The sequence below is a fragment of the Sebastes fasciatus genome, chromosome 20 (genome assembly GCF_043250625.1).
Source record: "Sebastes fasciatus isolate fSebFas1 chromosome 20, fSebFas1.pri, whole genome shotgun sequence".
NCBI classification, from domain to species: domain Eukaryota; kingdom Metazoa; phylum Chordata; class Actinopteri; order Perciformes; family Sebastidae; genus Sebastes; species Sebastes fasciatus.
In genome coordinates, this window is record NC_133814.1 from 15,770,695 (window position 1) to 15,787,413 (window position 16,719).

The 16,719-nt window shown below is 41.5% G+C and overlaps 2 protein-coding genes across 3 annotated transcripts in view; one reads left to right on the forward strand and one right to left on the reverse strand.

Annotated features, from left to right (window-relative positions):
- Positions 1–16,719, forward strand: part of afap1l2 (actin filament associated protein 1-like 2) — a 42,590-nt gene that overhangs the window by 13,508 nt on the left and 12,363 nt on the right. For both annotated transcript variants that reach the window (XM_074619224.1, XM_074619225.1), the window contains exons 2-4: positions 1,069–1,197; positions 7,138–7,203; positions 10,392–10,483. In XM_074619224.1, coding sequence (XP_074475325.1) covers positions 1,069–1,197; positions 7,138–7,203; positions 10,392–10,483 — 287 coding nt within the window. The remainder of the gene's footprint in view (positions 1–1,068; positions 1,198–7,137; positions 7,204–10,391; positions 10,484–16,719) is intronic.
- On the reverse strand, positions 10,671–13,072 carry LOC141758116 (kelch repeat and BTB domain-containing protein 13). Its single transcript, XM_074619230.1, has one exon. It carries the CDS (start codon positions 12,821–12,823, stop codon positions 11,318–11,320), a length of 1,506 nt encoding a protein of 501 aa, XP_074475331.1. The 5' UTR covers positions 12,824–13,072; the 3' UTR covers positions 10,671–11,317.

The window sequence follows — 16,719 nt, forward strand, 5'->3', positions numbered from 1 at the left end:
GTGTACAGTATATGTGTTTAAGAGTAGATATATGTCATATATGACCATCTAGCCTCATTCAATGCCAAACACACACCCATTATCCACATCACACATCTGTTTATAGACATGTTTGTAGACATTAATAATGACATTTGACCTTAATTGTATGCACTCATGCACTGTCATTTGGGGTTAAATTTGTGTCTATTTTTAACAAGTGGAAGCAGTGCTAAAAGCTGATTATAAAACATCAAAAGGTAATGGTGTACATTGTGTGTGTGATTTCACACATTCCAGTATCTATAACAGTATGACATCCCCTCTGATATTAGCCCCACCTTTTCCCTTTAATAAAGTCTCTTCATCTGTATCCCCCCTTCTGTCTGGTGTTGTTGGTGAAGTGCTCGCACACTGAGGCCCCACTGTAGCAAGGGGGTCTATTCATGAAATGGCCGAGAGACAGTGAAGGAGAAGCACAAAGAGCTCCCCACACGGTGGAGAGGGCCGTGAGCTCAGCGCTGACCCCTGAAGGATGTGTGTGGGCTGCACCCAGACACAGAGGCCCCGCCGACTCAGGGGCCCTGGCTCCTCCTCTCCTCTGGACTTGACCTTTCACTAAACCCCGTGCAACTCCCAAAACAACCTCAAAAACAGACAGTAACTGACAACAAGCAACTGGATGAGAGAGTAATGAAATAAGGTCTGAACGGTTATCGACTTGTTGCCAGCTAAAAAACCTCTGAAGAGTCTCTCCCATGTTAAATGTTGGCACGCGGCTTGAGGCGCAAAGTCCCAGCAGTGAGAATGGAATAGCTAACAAACTTGCAGTGTTAAAAGACAAGTCATTGAGTTTAACTCTCAGCAATAAATTAAAGTATAATATTCTGTATATTTCTGCCTGGAAACTTCACAGGCTTGATATTTTGCTCGTAGCTCTTCTCTTTTCTTGTTGATGGGAACTGTCACAGTTCTGGTCTAAAGCCAGTGTTTTAATACTTCTTAATATTCTCACGCCATTTAGCGTAAAGGAATTTTTTTAATATTTTGCTATACCTCTGAGACCTTCTTGTCTTTCTGTGCTTCCAGTGCTGGACCAGCTCCTGATGGAGCTCCACCGCTTCCTACTCATCCTGGACAAGGAGACCCTGAGCGGGAACGCCACCATCCAGAAGGGCTTGCTCTCCGATCTCCTCCAGTCCTACAGATCCTCCAATGGTATGAGGGAAAAACTGTAGTGGATAAACAGTATGTACAGTAGAGCGCTTATTTGCATCAAAAACGAGATTATAAACATTTCAGTCAGGAAAGCATCAACCTGAGCTCAGCAGATAGCATGTGCCGGATCAGTCAGTAAACTGGGAGGAGTGCATAAATCACTAACCATCTTTTAAAGCCTTGTGACGTTATTAACAACTTGGCAGTGTAGATAAATAAGGAAATACAACTATCAAACTGCATGACCTAGTTCTCACTTTAAATTAATTGAGGAACTGATTTTGGTGGATATTTCAGGGGAAATTTGATATATTTTTTGACACATGCATCTAAAAACAAAGTAGGAAGTGATAATACCTCATAACACAAGTTGTATTAGGTACATTACAGAGGAAGAGAAAGTTGCTCTGTCTGGTTGACATATAAGTAGTTAGATGTAGTAAGCAATGTAACTGTATTGCAAATACTCTCAAATTAGAAATTACATTTAATTATGTAAACCACCAGAGTGATTTTTCTTTGGGGGCTGTTCTCTAAAACTAATCTGCGTCAACGGATGTAGACTGTGAGTATAATCCTGCCAATGGTCACGTATTTCATGCGGTAGTATTTAGCAAGAGCATCGTTGCTGCATCTTGAGCTTATCGCCGCCCAAGATGATTGTGATTGGTTTAAAGTTCAGCTGTCAATCGATTAAAATATTTAATCGCAATTGATCGCATAATTGTCCATGATTAATCGCAAATTAATTGCAAATTAATCGCACATTTATCTGTTCAAAATATACCTTAAAGGGAGATTTGTCAAGTATTTAATTCTCTTATCAACATGGGAGTGGGCAAATATGATTGCTTTATGCAAATGTATGTATATATGTATTATTGGAAATCAGTTAACAACACTTAAAAATATTGTCCAGAAACCCTCACAGGTACTGCATTTAGCATAAAAAAATATGCTCAAATCATAACATGGCAAACTCAAGCCCAACAGGCAACAACAGCTGTCAGTGTGTCAGTGTGCTGAATTGACTATGACTTGCCCCAAACTGCATGTGATTATCATAAAGTGGGCATGTCTGTAAAGGGGAGACTAGTGGGTACCCATAGAACCCATTTTCATTCACATATCTTGAGGTCAGAGGTCAAGGGACCCCTTTGAAAAGGGTCATGACAGTTTTTCCTCGCCAAAATTTAGCGCAAGTTTGGAGTGTTATTTAGTCTCCTTCCTGAAAAGTATGACATGGTTGATACCAATGGATTATACTGTAGCTAATAATTAACTCGGCTCTGTACAACCTTCGGAAGATTGATTGTTTAAAATGTGTTAAAGAAATGGTGTTAAAAACGAATTTGCGTCAACGATTTATTATCCCGTTTACTTTGACAGCCCTAGTTTAAAGAAATACAAAGAAGACAGAGCGTTATTTCCCCCTATACCTGAATGATTATGTGTGGAGCCAGATCTTTTTTTAAGGTCGCGTCTAGAAGGTCACCAAAAACGTGCAAAAACTCTTGCGAGACTCGCTGCCCGACGACCTATCCTAACCTTAACCATTCAAGGTTAATGTCAAACCTTAATCATCTCGCGAGAGTTTGCCAAATTCTGGGTTACCTTCTGAACACAACCTCTCCTTAATGCTGACACAGCGCTGTGGAGATAAGTCTGGCTATGCGAGACTACTGTAAGACTGTCTTTCATTCCTCAGAGTGATAAAATCTTGCCTGCTCTGTGTTATGAGTTGACATTTACCTCCCATGAAGGCTGCTGGATGTCTACAGTAAGAGTTACTTTATTTCCAACAAGAGCTTGGTCATTTCCTCTGTGTTCCTTATTTATATTCCTTATTTGTGATTACATGACAGTTACATTGGTTGAGGTTAAACCACAAACGTTTAAATATGGGTCATTCAAAAGCTTTTGACTAGCAGTTAGTCTGCTTTTACGCAAAGCACCTTATGTAACGTGTGGTCATGCCCTGCGTTTCCCACAATTCAATGAGCTTACGGCTGTCGGCTAACAAGAAACCCACTCTGGTATTATTTTGCCATTATAAACTCTCAGCAACCACCATGTAATCATTATACTCTTTTGCAAGCTTCTATTAACAAATACATTTGGGGTCTTTTATCCCATTTTGGTGGCCGAAAACCACACTGTGGTGTCTGAATTAAATACTTTAGACTGCATTTCTACTTCCCTTGCACAATTATCAGATTAACATTTTTGTGTGTATGTTTTTAAGTTTGCTTACAAGCCAGATATAACGAAAGAGCCTATTGCTTCATGATAAAAATGATGCACGGCCCGTTAACGTGTCCTGTCAAACAGCTAAAGACAAGTTTGTTGTTCTTGCTCACCGGCTCTGACACTCAACATGAAAATGTGGCGACTGCTGGTGGGCTGGTGTGATTTACGATGCCTGGAAGTTAGACAGTTAGTTCCGATGTGAACCAGCAGCACTGCACTGAGCCTCGTCTGAGCCTCAGCGACTAGGTGTGTGATTAATTGGGGATAATGAATGACACCTCCTTCAGAAATCTTAACTTTGTGTGATACTTCAGCTATGAAAACATTAGACAGCGCAAAATCTTAAAGGGCCAGTGTTTAACAATTAGCGGGATCTATTGGTAGAAATGGAATATAACATTAATTAGTATGTTTTCATCAGTGTAGAATCACCTGAAAAGAAGAATCCTTGTGTTATCGTTACCGAATGAGTTTACACTGTTAACTTTTCCTGCTTGGGCCGGAATCAATAACGTTACACGCTCTCGCCGCCGCTCTCTCTCTCTCTTGCTTCACCACTCACTTCCCACAAACACACACACACACACACACACTCTAAGCTCTCTACTCTTACAACAATTTGCTCTAGAGATGGCCATTTGCATTCTTGCGTCAGCCACCAAAAACCCGCCCAAAAGTTTTAAAATGATAAATTCACAATCATAATATTTTTATTTAGGAAAACGATACTTTTATTCGGCACCTTTCTAAAAAGCTCTGTGGATGTTACCTATAACATCATAGTGTACACCTTTACTAACCATTTTTGTTGCTTTATTAAGATGAACACATACTTTATTATGCATTTTTTAGAAATGAACTATGCATAACTGTGCTATTTATATTATATCACAGCGTTAAGGTCTGTTATTTTACCATTGCTATGGGCGCAGTTCTGATGTCGGACTCTGGCGGACCGTTTTTCTGTCAATTATTGACTTCTTAAGTAGCATAATAAGTGGGATAATGTACAGCTAGTAGGTCATTGTTGTACATTACTTACTAAACTAACTCTAATATAAAGCGTTACCCAAAGTTCTTTTACATTCACTGTCACTTTTGGATTGAAAAAGCCAACATGAGTTTTGCTACTCCCTCTCTGTCTCCGTCTCTCACACACACTGACACACACACTGACACACACACACCAGCAGTCATGCTTTTCCATGTTCAGGTCCTGGACTCGTCTCTCCGTACTTCCTCTCCTGGCTCCGAGCTGTATCATTTTTCCGAAGCTGCATTTATCCTCTGGGGACGCTCACTTCCTTTGAGCAGCAGCTTATAAATAGCATTTCAACTCTGTTCCCTGAAAATCTGTTTTCACTGTACAGGCAAAACATAGTTTTCAATCTGCTGTTGTTTGGTTTCACCTCGTCATATCTATTTCAAAGGAGAAAGCTTCTCCAGAGTATCACCCAAGGTTAGAGCTTTGTTTGATTTCCTCTCGGGGTATAATCTTAGTCAGCGAAAATATTTAATTCAATAGAAACGACTTTCCTCCAAACTTCCCTCGGAACAAATTCCCATAACAGGTTGCAGCAACCAGCTGGAGCCTGCTACACTGAGACCGCAGGGTTTATTGTTCGAGAGAAGAGACATTCATTCAAACTGTTTATGTGGCAATGTCATGGCGACGTCTTCGCCAGCTTGTAATTACTCCACCATGCTGAGACCGACGTTAAACCAAACACAGGCCGCTTCTCACTGAGCCGACTGCAGTGTTGGTGTATGACATGAGGTTTCATCATCTCCGCTTATTGCCTGAATGATGCCATTGCTCACACTGACCCGTAAATGTTTACGTCTGAGTGCAAAGAGAAGTCGAGTTCAGCCCATAATGACGGCCCTGATCGTTTTCCGACATGTGAAGCACTTCCTAATCACTGTGCTTTTATTGTTGTCACAGTAAACCACATTATGCCGTAGTATTGTCTTATTTTCACTTTAATCAAATACTACTTTCTCTGGCTGCTAATTCTATGCAGATACTGAGTATGAAGTCAAATTTGACTGGACTGTTCTTAGCAGATGGACCAAGTTCAGGAGCTCCATCGTATATTTAGTTGTTTCGATCTTCAATACTTCAAAGATCGAAGTGACACAGTGCTCTATCTGTGCAGGCAAGGGCTTTTCTGACTAATTCCCGATGAATGCCAGCCGCCACGGTGAGAGTGGGTGTCAATAATGGGCCCATCTGTCCACACAATAGGCCACTTGTCTGGGTCAAGTTTCCCCTTTTAATCCTGGACGTTTGACAAACATGATGAAAGTTTGTTTGGCACTGAGGTGGAGTCAGATTTTCCCATCGGTGCTACAAGAAATATGCATGCTCTTCTTATGATTGTATATACTGTAGTTTAGATAACTTTGTGTACAGTATATGGAGAGGTCTATCTCAAGGCTATTCACTATGTTAAGGGATAATGTACAGCGAGCCGGGCATTGTTGCGAAATAAACCTCGACAGGTTGATGCACGAATCAACGCAAATCAATAATTTGACACAAAAATGGTCTTCCAGGATCCAAGATCAGAACTGTGTCCATAGCAACAGTCAGTTGTGTAAAGGTCTAATGTACAGTGAGCCGGTCATTAGGGGCGATGCAAGATGCAAGATCCCTCCGCTTTGAGTCAGGGGCGGCATTGGCCTGTCGGGGTTTATTTCACAACAATGACCTGCTAGCTGTACATTATCCCGCTTATTACACGGCTACTTACTTAAAAAAAATCAATAACTTCACACAAAAACGGTCCGCCAGAGTCATCAGACATCAGAACTGCGCCCATAGCAACGATCTGTTATACATAGCAACGGTCTGCTATAAAGAAATAACAAAATAACAATTTGATATAATTTCACATGCACAAAAGTCACATAAGGCATCAAAAAGCTGTTACAACTAAACTAAACTCACGAACACCGGATTATTCTGGGGAGGTCGCGACTCAAAAAGGTTAAGAACCACCTGATTAGGGGTCCGCACACACTATTGTAGAGCATACAGTCGTTCACTATTGCAATGTTGATCATTTTCTTCATTAGTAAAGCTAGTACTGTTAACGCTAGCACTTTTAGAACTGTCACAATCACCCAAAACCACACTGACAAAATAAAAACAACCTAAATCAACCTAAACAACCTAAACCAAAAAAAAAATAGAAACATTATATTAAACTTTTTTTTTTTTTTTACTGATTTTGTTACAGTAGTACATCATATTCATGTTTCCATCAAAGGTTTGTGAAATATATTAGCTATGACAATTTAAGGATGAAAGCTAGCTAAAGCTTTTCCTCAACTCATGCTTTGCAGGGTCAACTTCCTGATTGATGCTTGCCCCGCCCACCAATGTGATGTCACACCAGTGAGATCATGTGGCTTCATAGCTAGGGCTCATTCAATCTAGACTGCAGTATATTGAATCTTCACCCAGTCACCTTGCATCTTTTATTTTTTTTTATCAAATGTAGACACTTTAGCTGACTATTTGTATGAATACTGTCACTGTTTCCTCCAGATGCAAAACATGCATGCATTGTTTACATATTTGTCTGGTGTTTTGTCGAGTGGTATTCAAATGGTTTCCTCTGGTTTCTTCAGTTTAACACTATGCTAGTGTTCCGTTAACCACCTTCTGCTGTCTCCGTGCAGGTGCCGATGAGGAGTACATCTACATGAACAAAGTCATTGATACCAGGAAGGACAAAGGCAGCAAAGGTGTGAGTTTCAAACGGTTCCTCTCTGAAGTGTGATACTGACACTTGATGATGAATTTTTTTTTCTTCTGAAAAATAGTTGAAATATAATCTATAAAGAAAAGGATTTTATCTTTCCTCTTGAAAATGAGGCATAATGTGACAATATAGCAATTGTTGAAATAATTCAACAAGTGCTGGATGGATTGCCATGAAGTTTATTACAGATATTAAAGGTGCAGACATGTTGAATCCTAATTACTTTCATGATCCCTTAACTTGTGACACCAGCAGGTCAAAATTGCAATTTGTCCAATACTTAGGTGACCAAACACCTGCAAGACGAATAAACATTCCCATCAGCCTCAGCTGTACTTTGTGTTTCGTGCATATTAATTAAATGTTAGCATGCTCACATGCTAAACTAAGATACAGAACATGGTAAACATGCTAAATGTCAGCATGTTAGCTTCGTCACTGGGAGCATGCTACTGTAGCATGCTGATGTTAGCATTTAGCTCAAAGTACAGCCTCACAGAGCCACTAGCATGGCTGTAGACTCTTAGTCCTATTAGAGGACGTTAATCCTTTTAGTTAACATTACATTTTCATAAAGTTATATTTAAGTTTAGGTGTAGGTTAAGGCTATGTTTCTTAATCATTCATGTATCCCCTTACCAAAAATAAGTTTATTCAAGTGTGCAATTGGTATACTTCTTTAAAACTTAAAATAAGAGAGTACACTTTCAGTACTTTAGTGATGTATTTTTTATTTTGATATACTTCACAAAAGTATACTTTGCTCATAATGAGTATGTATGCTTGGCTCATACTGACAAGCATACAGAAAAATCTAAGTATACTTGGCTTACAAAGACAAGTATACAGAAAAATCTAAGTATACTTGGCTTACAAAGACAAGTATACAGAAAAATCTAAGTATACTTGGCTTATACTGACAAGTATACAGAAAAGTCTATACTTGGCTCATAATGACAAGCATACAGAAAAATCTAAGTATGCTTGGCTTACAAAGACAAGTATACAGAAAAATCTAAGTATACCTGGCTTATACTGACAAGTATACAGAAAAGTCTATACTTGGCTCATACTGACAAGTATACAGAAAAATCTAGGTATACTTGGCTTATACTGACAAGTATACAGAACTTGGTTTATAGGCCTACTTGTACTTAATCTTACTTAAAAAAAGTATAAATAAGTATGCTTGCCTTGCAGGCCTACAGAAAGGTATACTTGGCTTGTAGTTGTGCTTACTTTTTGATAGAGTAGCCTATTAAAGACTAAACTTTGGTATTTTTGAGGTTGTCCAAGTCGGTCACCAATGCATACTTGTTATGTCATTGCATCTTATACTCCTTATGATTTCCTAGCAGATATGAGAATAAACTGCCACAAGCAGCGCCCCCCCACACCCTCCTCAGCTCCCCTCCTCCTCTCACCCACCACTTCCTGTCTGTTTCTTCAGGGCTCCTCAGCATCTGAGTCTGACCTGTTTTGTTTGGACAGTGTTGAAGAATGTGGTTTCAGTGAGCACTAGACTTAACACACATATTTTCAGCAGCGACGCTAGCAAAGCCGCAAGTTTTCTTTCACAGAGACTGAAGGAAAGTGGGGGATGAGATATGTGAGAATTGAGGTTTCTTAATCATTGACCTTGTGGTAAATTTGAACTTTCTCTTTCAGTCGAAGTGCGAGAAGAAGACAATTTAGACTAATGTGTTACAGTAAAACATTGTTGATCTAAGAAGACATGTTGCTTAATGTCTTGAGCAACAAATTCACAAACTCAACTGATCCAAGACTTTTTTTTCTTCTTTCTATCTAATGCTTAAGGATGTTCTGTGGTTAAGTTCATGTTTGAGACAGAGAAAGATACACTAAGAACATGTAAAAGATGTTTAAAGTGAGTGTCGAAGCTTGTATTTATATGTTGATCCACATATAAACATTCAAATAGAAACTAGGTGAAAGGTCTAAGGAGAGAGGAAGTAGTACACAATGACATAGACAATAGTATTGGCAGAGATATACTCATCATCCCAATTGCATTTAGCATGAAAATATGCTCAAATCATAACATGGCAAACTCAAGCCCAACAACAACAGCTGTCAGTGTGTCAGTGTACTGACTTGACTATGACTTGCCCAAAACTGCATGTGATTATCATGAAAGTGGGCATGTTTGTAAAGGGGAGACTTGTGGGTACCCATGGAACCCATTTTCATTCACATATCATGAGGTCAAAGGTCAAGGGACCCCTTTGAAAATGTCCCTGCCAGTTTTTCCACTCCAAAATGTAACACTGTACTGTGACATGGTTGGTACCAATGGATTTTCTAGTTTCATATGATGCCAGTATCATCACTCTAGCTTTAAAACTGAGCCCGCTACAACCTCCGAAAGATCGATTGCATTAATGCGTTAAAGATATTAGTGGCGTTAAAACGAAATTTGCGTTGATGCATTATTATTGTGTTAACTTTGACAGCCCTAGTATCTTTCTCTGTCTCAAACGTGCATTTACAGAACATCTTTTTAAGCATTAGATAGTGAGAAGAAAAGAGGCTTGGACCTGTTGTAACTTCATTGCCTCATTAAGCAAGATTTCCAGTCATGTATTGAACTGTCTTGTTTGATTAACAATGTTTTTACGCTAAACTAACTGTCGATAGCTTCATATTTAATGTCTAGACATGAGAGTGGCATCGAATCTGCTCATCTAACTGCAGGCAAGAAATAATTATTTTCATTATTATTTACCCCCTTTAAGGAGGTCCAAGCCAGAAAGGTTGGAAAGTGCTGGCCATTGTTAATGAAAGGGCAAATCCACTGAGAACCATAATTCTTCTTCTCATCTCTTATGCAAAGTCTTCTTCAATTTTCTCGATCTTGTACTGCGGTGTGTGTTTTGCATAATAGGGTTGTTGCTACCATACAAATGTTCCCCCTTGATTTGCGGTCACTGTAATTTAACAATGAAGGGTCTGTGCTCACCACGAGGGTTAGACATACCAGGAGGCACTGATACATGTAGCCTATAGGAGACATCTGGATGTCTGGAAATAGTGTTTCATCAAACAGAATTTTGACTTTGACTTTTTTTCCTGTACATTCATTTCACAACACATCCAATATAAATCATCTGTTATTCGCTGACCTCCCTCTCTGTGCTTTTCATGACCTAGACGGCAGATCAGACGCCCTGGTCAACGGAAAAGCAGCAAAATATGTCCCCGTCCCACAGAAGAGCCTGCCCGACCTGCCGCCCCCCAGAGTAGTAAGTGCTTGACTGCATCAGAGTGGATTAACATGTGAAATGATTTGACTTTTTTGAGCCTCTGCCACTGCGGTGGTGGGAATGGTAATAGCATAATTGACCCCAGTAGGACTGCTGAACTCGACAAAGTACATGGGAAAGTTCAGTGGAAATCATGATTTTTCAACGGTATGCAAAAGGAGCCCAAAAGATTGACAGTAGTTTGGTGTATTGTTACAGTAAGAACATTACTATCGCTAAGCACCGTAAGCATTTAAAACAAAGTGGATTGATATCACATGTTGCCAGGGAATTTTAATGCACTAAAAGAAATACAGTCTGTGGTCAAACAAGCCAGAAACATTTCCCACAACCCTCAGAGTCACAAGCTTGAGGCTACGTGAAATGGATTCTCCCACAGAAACAGGTATTTAATCAGTCACGGGGCAGCGAACCTGTGAGGAAGTGAGTGTCCAAGAGTGTGTGAGAGAGCTGTGGTGTGTTTTATGTCGACCGGGAGGCCGGTGGCTCCTGAATTGGCCCAGTGTGACTTCAGGAAAAACATAGAGAATGAGAGGTTTAGGACATCCCGTCAGTCTCTTTGAACTTTACACACACACACATGCACAGTGGCCTCCCCTAATATAAACTACAGTAGCAGCTGTTGCTAATCAGAACAAATGCATAGTGTCAGCATGTGTGTGAGCGCATGTGAAAGTGAAATGCATTGAAACGAAGAACATTTGCGTCACTATGCGATCAGAATCGTTTAGTATGAGTGTTTTTTTTTTTTTATATCTTTAGACTCTAGCTTAGAAACCCTAAAAAACAAAACATTGTTTCGCAGCAGTAATTTCACAGTTGCGGTTCCACAAATCCCTCAGATGTGTCTGGCAAAGACATTTCTTCTTCTTCCCCTTCTGCATCCAGCTGTGGTATGACTGGTCCCGTCTTGGGAAGCCTGAGTAAACACGTCCACAGCGAGCCGCTCTTTGGAAACCCCTTCATCTGCCTGCGCGGCTTCCACCCACCTCCAGCGATGGCGTATTCGAGAGTCAGCATGTGCTTCACCGTGAACGCAGAGTCCCCCCTTATCATCGCGGAGAAAAGCGCCCCCTTGCTGTTAACGTAGAGTCCCGGCAGGGCCGTCCACTGGCCTGTCGTGATGTTGTAGCACTCCATTAGACAGCGCAGGAAGTCGGCGTGAGGCCCGTTGCGCATCACGTATAAATTGTCTCTGTGGGCTACCATGCAGTGGCCGTAGCTCTGAGGTTTGATCATGGTGGTCGCGAGTTTCCACTCGTCTTTCGCTGGTATGTATTCGTAGATATCTGTCGTGTCTGGCGGTTTCCAGAAGCAAACAAATATCCGCCGCCTCGCGACGGCGCAAGCCGCGGACGCCACGGGTCTCGGTGCGTGTCGTATAAACGTCCACTCTCCTTTCTCGACGTCGTAACTCTCTGCCGTGGAAATCGTGCGTTTTTGGAATTCGCCACCGATGGCGTAGAGTCGTCCCTCGTGGCCCAGCAGGGTGAAGTCGTATCTTAGTTGCTGGGGACCTGGAAGAGCGGTCCAAACGCCTGAGTCGGGGTTGTAGCAGAAGCTGCTGTCCACTGTGTCCTTCCCGTAACCGTAAGATCCCCCTACGATGTACAACCGGTTGTCAAGCACCGCCACTCCGGCCATGGAGGTGCTGCAGAGAGTCGGCAGGTTTGTCAGATGCTTCCAGTCTCCCTCTTTTTCATCGAGGTAGCAAACAACCCTGAAGGAGTCGTGTAGCAGCTCCATCGAAGGCGAATGTGTGCCTATCGCAATATAAGCAGCAGGACACAACGATTGAGAATATCGAAGAAGGTCTTCAGGAATCAGACTCTCTGCCGCTTCCTTCAAATCATCGAAAGCATCGCAAAGGAAAAGAGCGGCGTTGTGAAAGAGCGAATCCACCCCGAAGATGGAGGCCGCGTGATAAAGCAAGAGGCAGTTGTCTGAGTCAATAATGTCACAGAGATGCTGCACCAGACATGCAACCTGCAGGAAAGCAGCGCACTCTACGGCTTCTACGAGCTCATCCGGGTCACTCATAGCGGGGATTTCTCCCCTGCAGACGGCGAGGGCGATGAGGAAACCCCTCGCACGCACTCCTCCCTTCAGGTGGAGCTCATTCTGGAGGCTTTCTGTCATCCCAGAGTGAAAGAGGGCGCAGAAGTAGTTGCTGCACCTCGCCAGCAAGGCCCGATCCACGGTGAAACAGCTCTCCTCCACCCTCACTCTCACCACCAAGCCCGCCTGGCGCTCTCCGTCCTCCGGATCAGGAGGGGTCGCATTCTCTGCCAGGCCTCCCGGGCCTCCAGCAACTTCCATGATCTCTTAAACCCCGGGTCTGTTTTCTTCCTAAAACAGTCTCTCAAGTGACAATGCAGCCAGCCGGGGTGACTCGAGTGTAGCTTAGCCATTTTTTCCCCACAACTGGACGGTAAATAAAGGTTTGCGAGGCTTCCATTGCGTCCTGTCTGCATGGTCTGAAAATAGAGCTGCACTATAGATAGCAGCTGTGTGCCGCTCGCAAGCGTCAGGCAGGGAAAAGGGAAACTGTTGACATGCACACTGAGCGGTAATGTGGCTGCCGGCAACTGGTGATTATCATAGCCGCGATATAATTGGCTAGCATATACGTATTTGTTGAATTATTCATGATTATCTACCGGCCCTTTAAATCCAGTTTATTTCAATTTTTTTATACATCTTTATTTATAGCATACAGTAAACATGTAAGCATACAAATGGAGGGGAAACCAAAATAGAGGTGGTTAGAGGAGAAATTCCCAAGAAGACAAAATAATGTGCAAAATATGTGATTTTTTTTTTTTGCCTCCCCAGCTGGCTTTTTTTGTCATTTTTATTCATGCTCCAAATATGATTAGAATCATTTTACGTTAGTGTTTTTAACCGAAAAAGATGTTTCAAGTGGTGGAAAGACAGCAAAGGCCCAGAGAGTTCTCCTGAATCTGCCTTTTCCAAAGCTGATTATTTTTATCACTACCTTCTCCTCTGCCTCTGAGCTCCCAGCAGGCTCTCGGATACACTGCGTGAGTGTGTGTGTGTGTGTGTGTGTGTGTGTGTGTGTGTGTGTGTGTGTGTGTGTGTGTGTGTGTGTGAGTGTGTGTGTTTTCGCTGTGCCGGATTCTTGGCATGGGAACCAGGGATTTTCCATGTTCCTCTGACTGTTCGTTTTTGGGCTCTTTTTCCCACTCTTTACTCAAAGCCCCTCCACACCACACCCCGATTCCTCCTCCTCCTCCTCCGCTGCCCCCTCTCCTTGCTTTGTTATTTATGCTCTGACTCCTCGATCCATTCCTTCTACCCGATGTTTCTGTGGTGAGGATGTGTGTGTGTGTGTGTGTGTGTGTGAGAAGTGAAAGGACTAAAGTGACTCTTAGAAAGCTGGAGTGATTGCAGAGTCTTCCGGGAGAGACTTACGGACGCACACCTGGCATGTCCTTTTCCCCTTTCTCGGTTTAATATCAGTCCAGCTGGTCTGAGGAATGGCTCGCCGTATACTCCTCTTTAGCCTTGGCCTAAACAAGAGTTAGTTTTTTTAGAGATGAGTGAAGTGGAGAGAGAAAAAGATAGAGATAAGGGGGTGGGTGGGCGTTCGGGGCTGCTGCTGCTGCTGCTGCTGCTCAGGAATGCCTGGCTCTTTGTTTTAATTAATAACAGATGCCTGGACTGCTGTTTTTTCACTGTGGAGCAGCTTACACTGTTAATGCTGTTGTGTATGTGTGTGTGTGTGTGTGCACTAATGCTTTACAGTCTTTTTCTCTGAGGAATCACTTTTTCTTGTGAAGTTCCTGTTAGCTCTTGAGCTTTTGAGGCTGTTTCTCTTACTTTTGGGGTCAAAAATCACTCATTCAGATAGATTAAGTCTAGCTTTTGGTCATTTCAAAACCACAAAATGACACAACATATCCTATTCCTTATATTTTATTGTAATTTAGTTCCAATAGTTTATTATTTAAATGAACTAATTTATCATCAAAAAAGTGCTCTATAAATAAAAATAAAAAAGTATTAATCTGCGAGTGTCAGTGACACATATTTTATTGGATCCCTTGATCTGAAGGCTTGTTTATTTATTGTTCATTGTGAAACTGGCTTAATTCCACTCTGTTACTCTGTGATTCGTGGCATCGTCCATCTTGTTCTATATAGACCAGGCCTCCGTCTGGAAAAGCCAATTAAGCATACTGTTGTCCCTTTAACGTATTTACAGTGTTTATGGGGCTGGGTTGTGTAGGCTTCTTTGTTTGGTGGTGCTAAGAGGGTTCATCTATACATCCCAACATCTGATGGTGATATGTTGCTTGGATGTAAATACAGTAGTTAGAGCCAAATACGTGAAAGTATAGACTTTTCTCATGGCAGACATTCAGGTGGGACTGATAAAATTAACGATGGCTCTGTTCCACTTCCAACTGTTGGTGTGCCAGTGAGCCAGTATGCACTTCGTCTGAAATCACATACTATGCACTACATACTCAATATGTGTACTATACTTTTGTGTGAATAAACAGTAGTATGTATCTTTTCGGAGGCACTGAGCAGTAATTTACGTCTTCACTTCCTGGGAGCATCCTGGAGACGTGTAACCATGGTAACCCGTGCCAACCTCATGTGACCAAAACGACGGTTTGTGAGAATCAAAGTCTGAAATAATTTCAAATATATATCACGCCTAGCATAGTGAAATCTTATTACACTTAAATTGAAGCGTTATTAACGTTACAGAGCTGTCCGTTAACATCTGCTATGAACGTTGACGTCGGGATATTTATGCCCCTGTAGTGTCCAGCTTTGCATACTGTAATATTTCCCCTGAAATAGCATGCAATTCACGTACTCATACTAAGGTTTTGGACATACTAAAACAATCTCACATACTGTTTTAGCGTACTAAATAGCATGTTAGTATGGAATTTCAGATGCAACCTAAAGTTTTGTTACCGGCACACCTAAAAGTAATGCAGCCATTATTATTATTATTAGTTACACGTGTTTGATAAGTCTGTTCTAACCCAGAAAAATAAGTTCTCAGTTTACACTTTAGCCCCATTACGTTTTTTTTTTATAAATATTTGCTTGTCATTGCATCATTTTGAAGAGAGAAAACTGTAACTCATATTACGTTCTGACATTTGTATTTGCTGATACGTGCATTTATGAAAAATCTCCAGCAGCTCCATAATGTATAACTGATGTTACCCTCCTTAAACCGCAGTGATAGCATCTCCGTCCCACTCAGTTCTTGGTGGATCCTTTCCTACGCTGTCTGGCATGCGGGCTAATCACACAAGCAAGTCTTCGTCACTATGACTGTATGCGCTCCGTGACATGACGCCAGTTATTATGACAGCTTACTGCATCTGTTATGTATTACTGGAAATGCGTTAGGCATGGTGGGAAAAGAGCTCGCGAGCAGGGGATTCCCTGTTTACTGTCTCTGACAGCCCACATCAGATATGATGATTTCTATACAAACAGATTTGTTTTTTAGTATTTTATCAGTCTGTAAATCTGAGCTGAACCAGTAACTCTAATACTGCCACAGAGAGTAACACAAAAAACACTATCAAGTTGATTTCAGAGTTCTACTGCAGGAAGGGAATAGCTGCTGTAACACTGAAGAGAAGAAGTTTTGACCAACTGATCTCCACCCTTAATTAAACAAACTCTGATCTTACGAGATACTTTAAGATGTTCAACTCATGCTTTTTCCACCGAGCCGGCCTCCCTCAGGCACATGATATATGCAGCTCCTCTGCTTATATTTCACATTTCTGTGATCTTGCAGAGAATGTGACAGCCTTGGGGGAAATAAAAATGAATACGAAGGAATACAGACAGCGTGTTCAGATCAGCGGTGGGTGGAAACATTAGACGTAGTTAAGAAATCGCTTGTTGTCATTCAACTCGAAGGGTTTCACAGAGGTCGCATGAGAAAAAACTTTTAGAAAAGTAAATCCAGTAACATCAGACTTCTATGAACTGCGTCCTCTGGTGACTTATCCTACATGTTATTAACAGAATAGTTAAAAATCATTTACATAATAATCTGTAAGAGGGGAATACGCACCGAAACAAGTTCATTTTCGTTTTTCTTTGGCCTCAGAAGAACCCTTTCAGTAAGGACATCATCCATCTCTTTTCTTCATGATGTCTCTCTCTTTATACTGGAAAGAACACAGATTTATAGTCTATAG

What these genes read in the sequence shown, in the direction of transcription:
- LOC141758116 (XM_074619230.1), bottom strand. Translation starts at nt 12,823, where the DNA reads ATGGAAGTTGCTGGAGGCCCGGGAGGCCTGGCAGAGAATGCGACCCCT.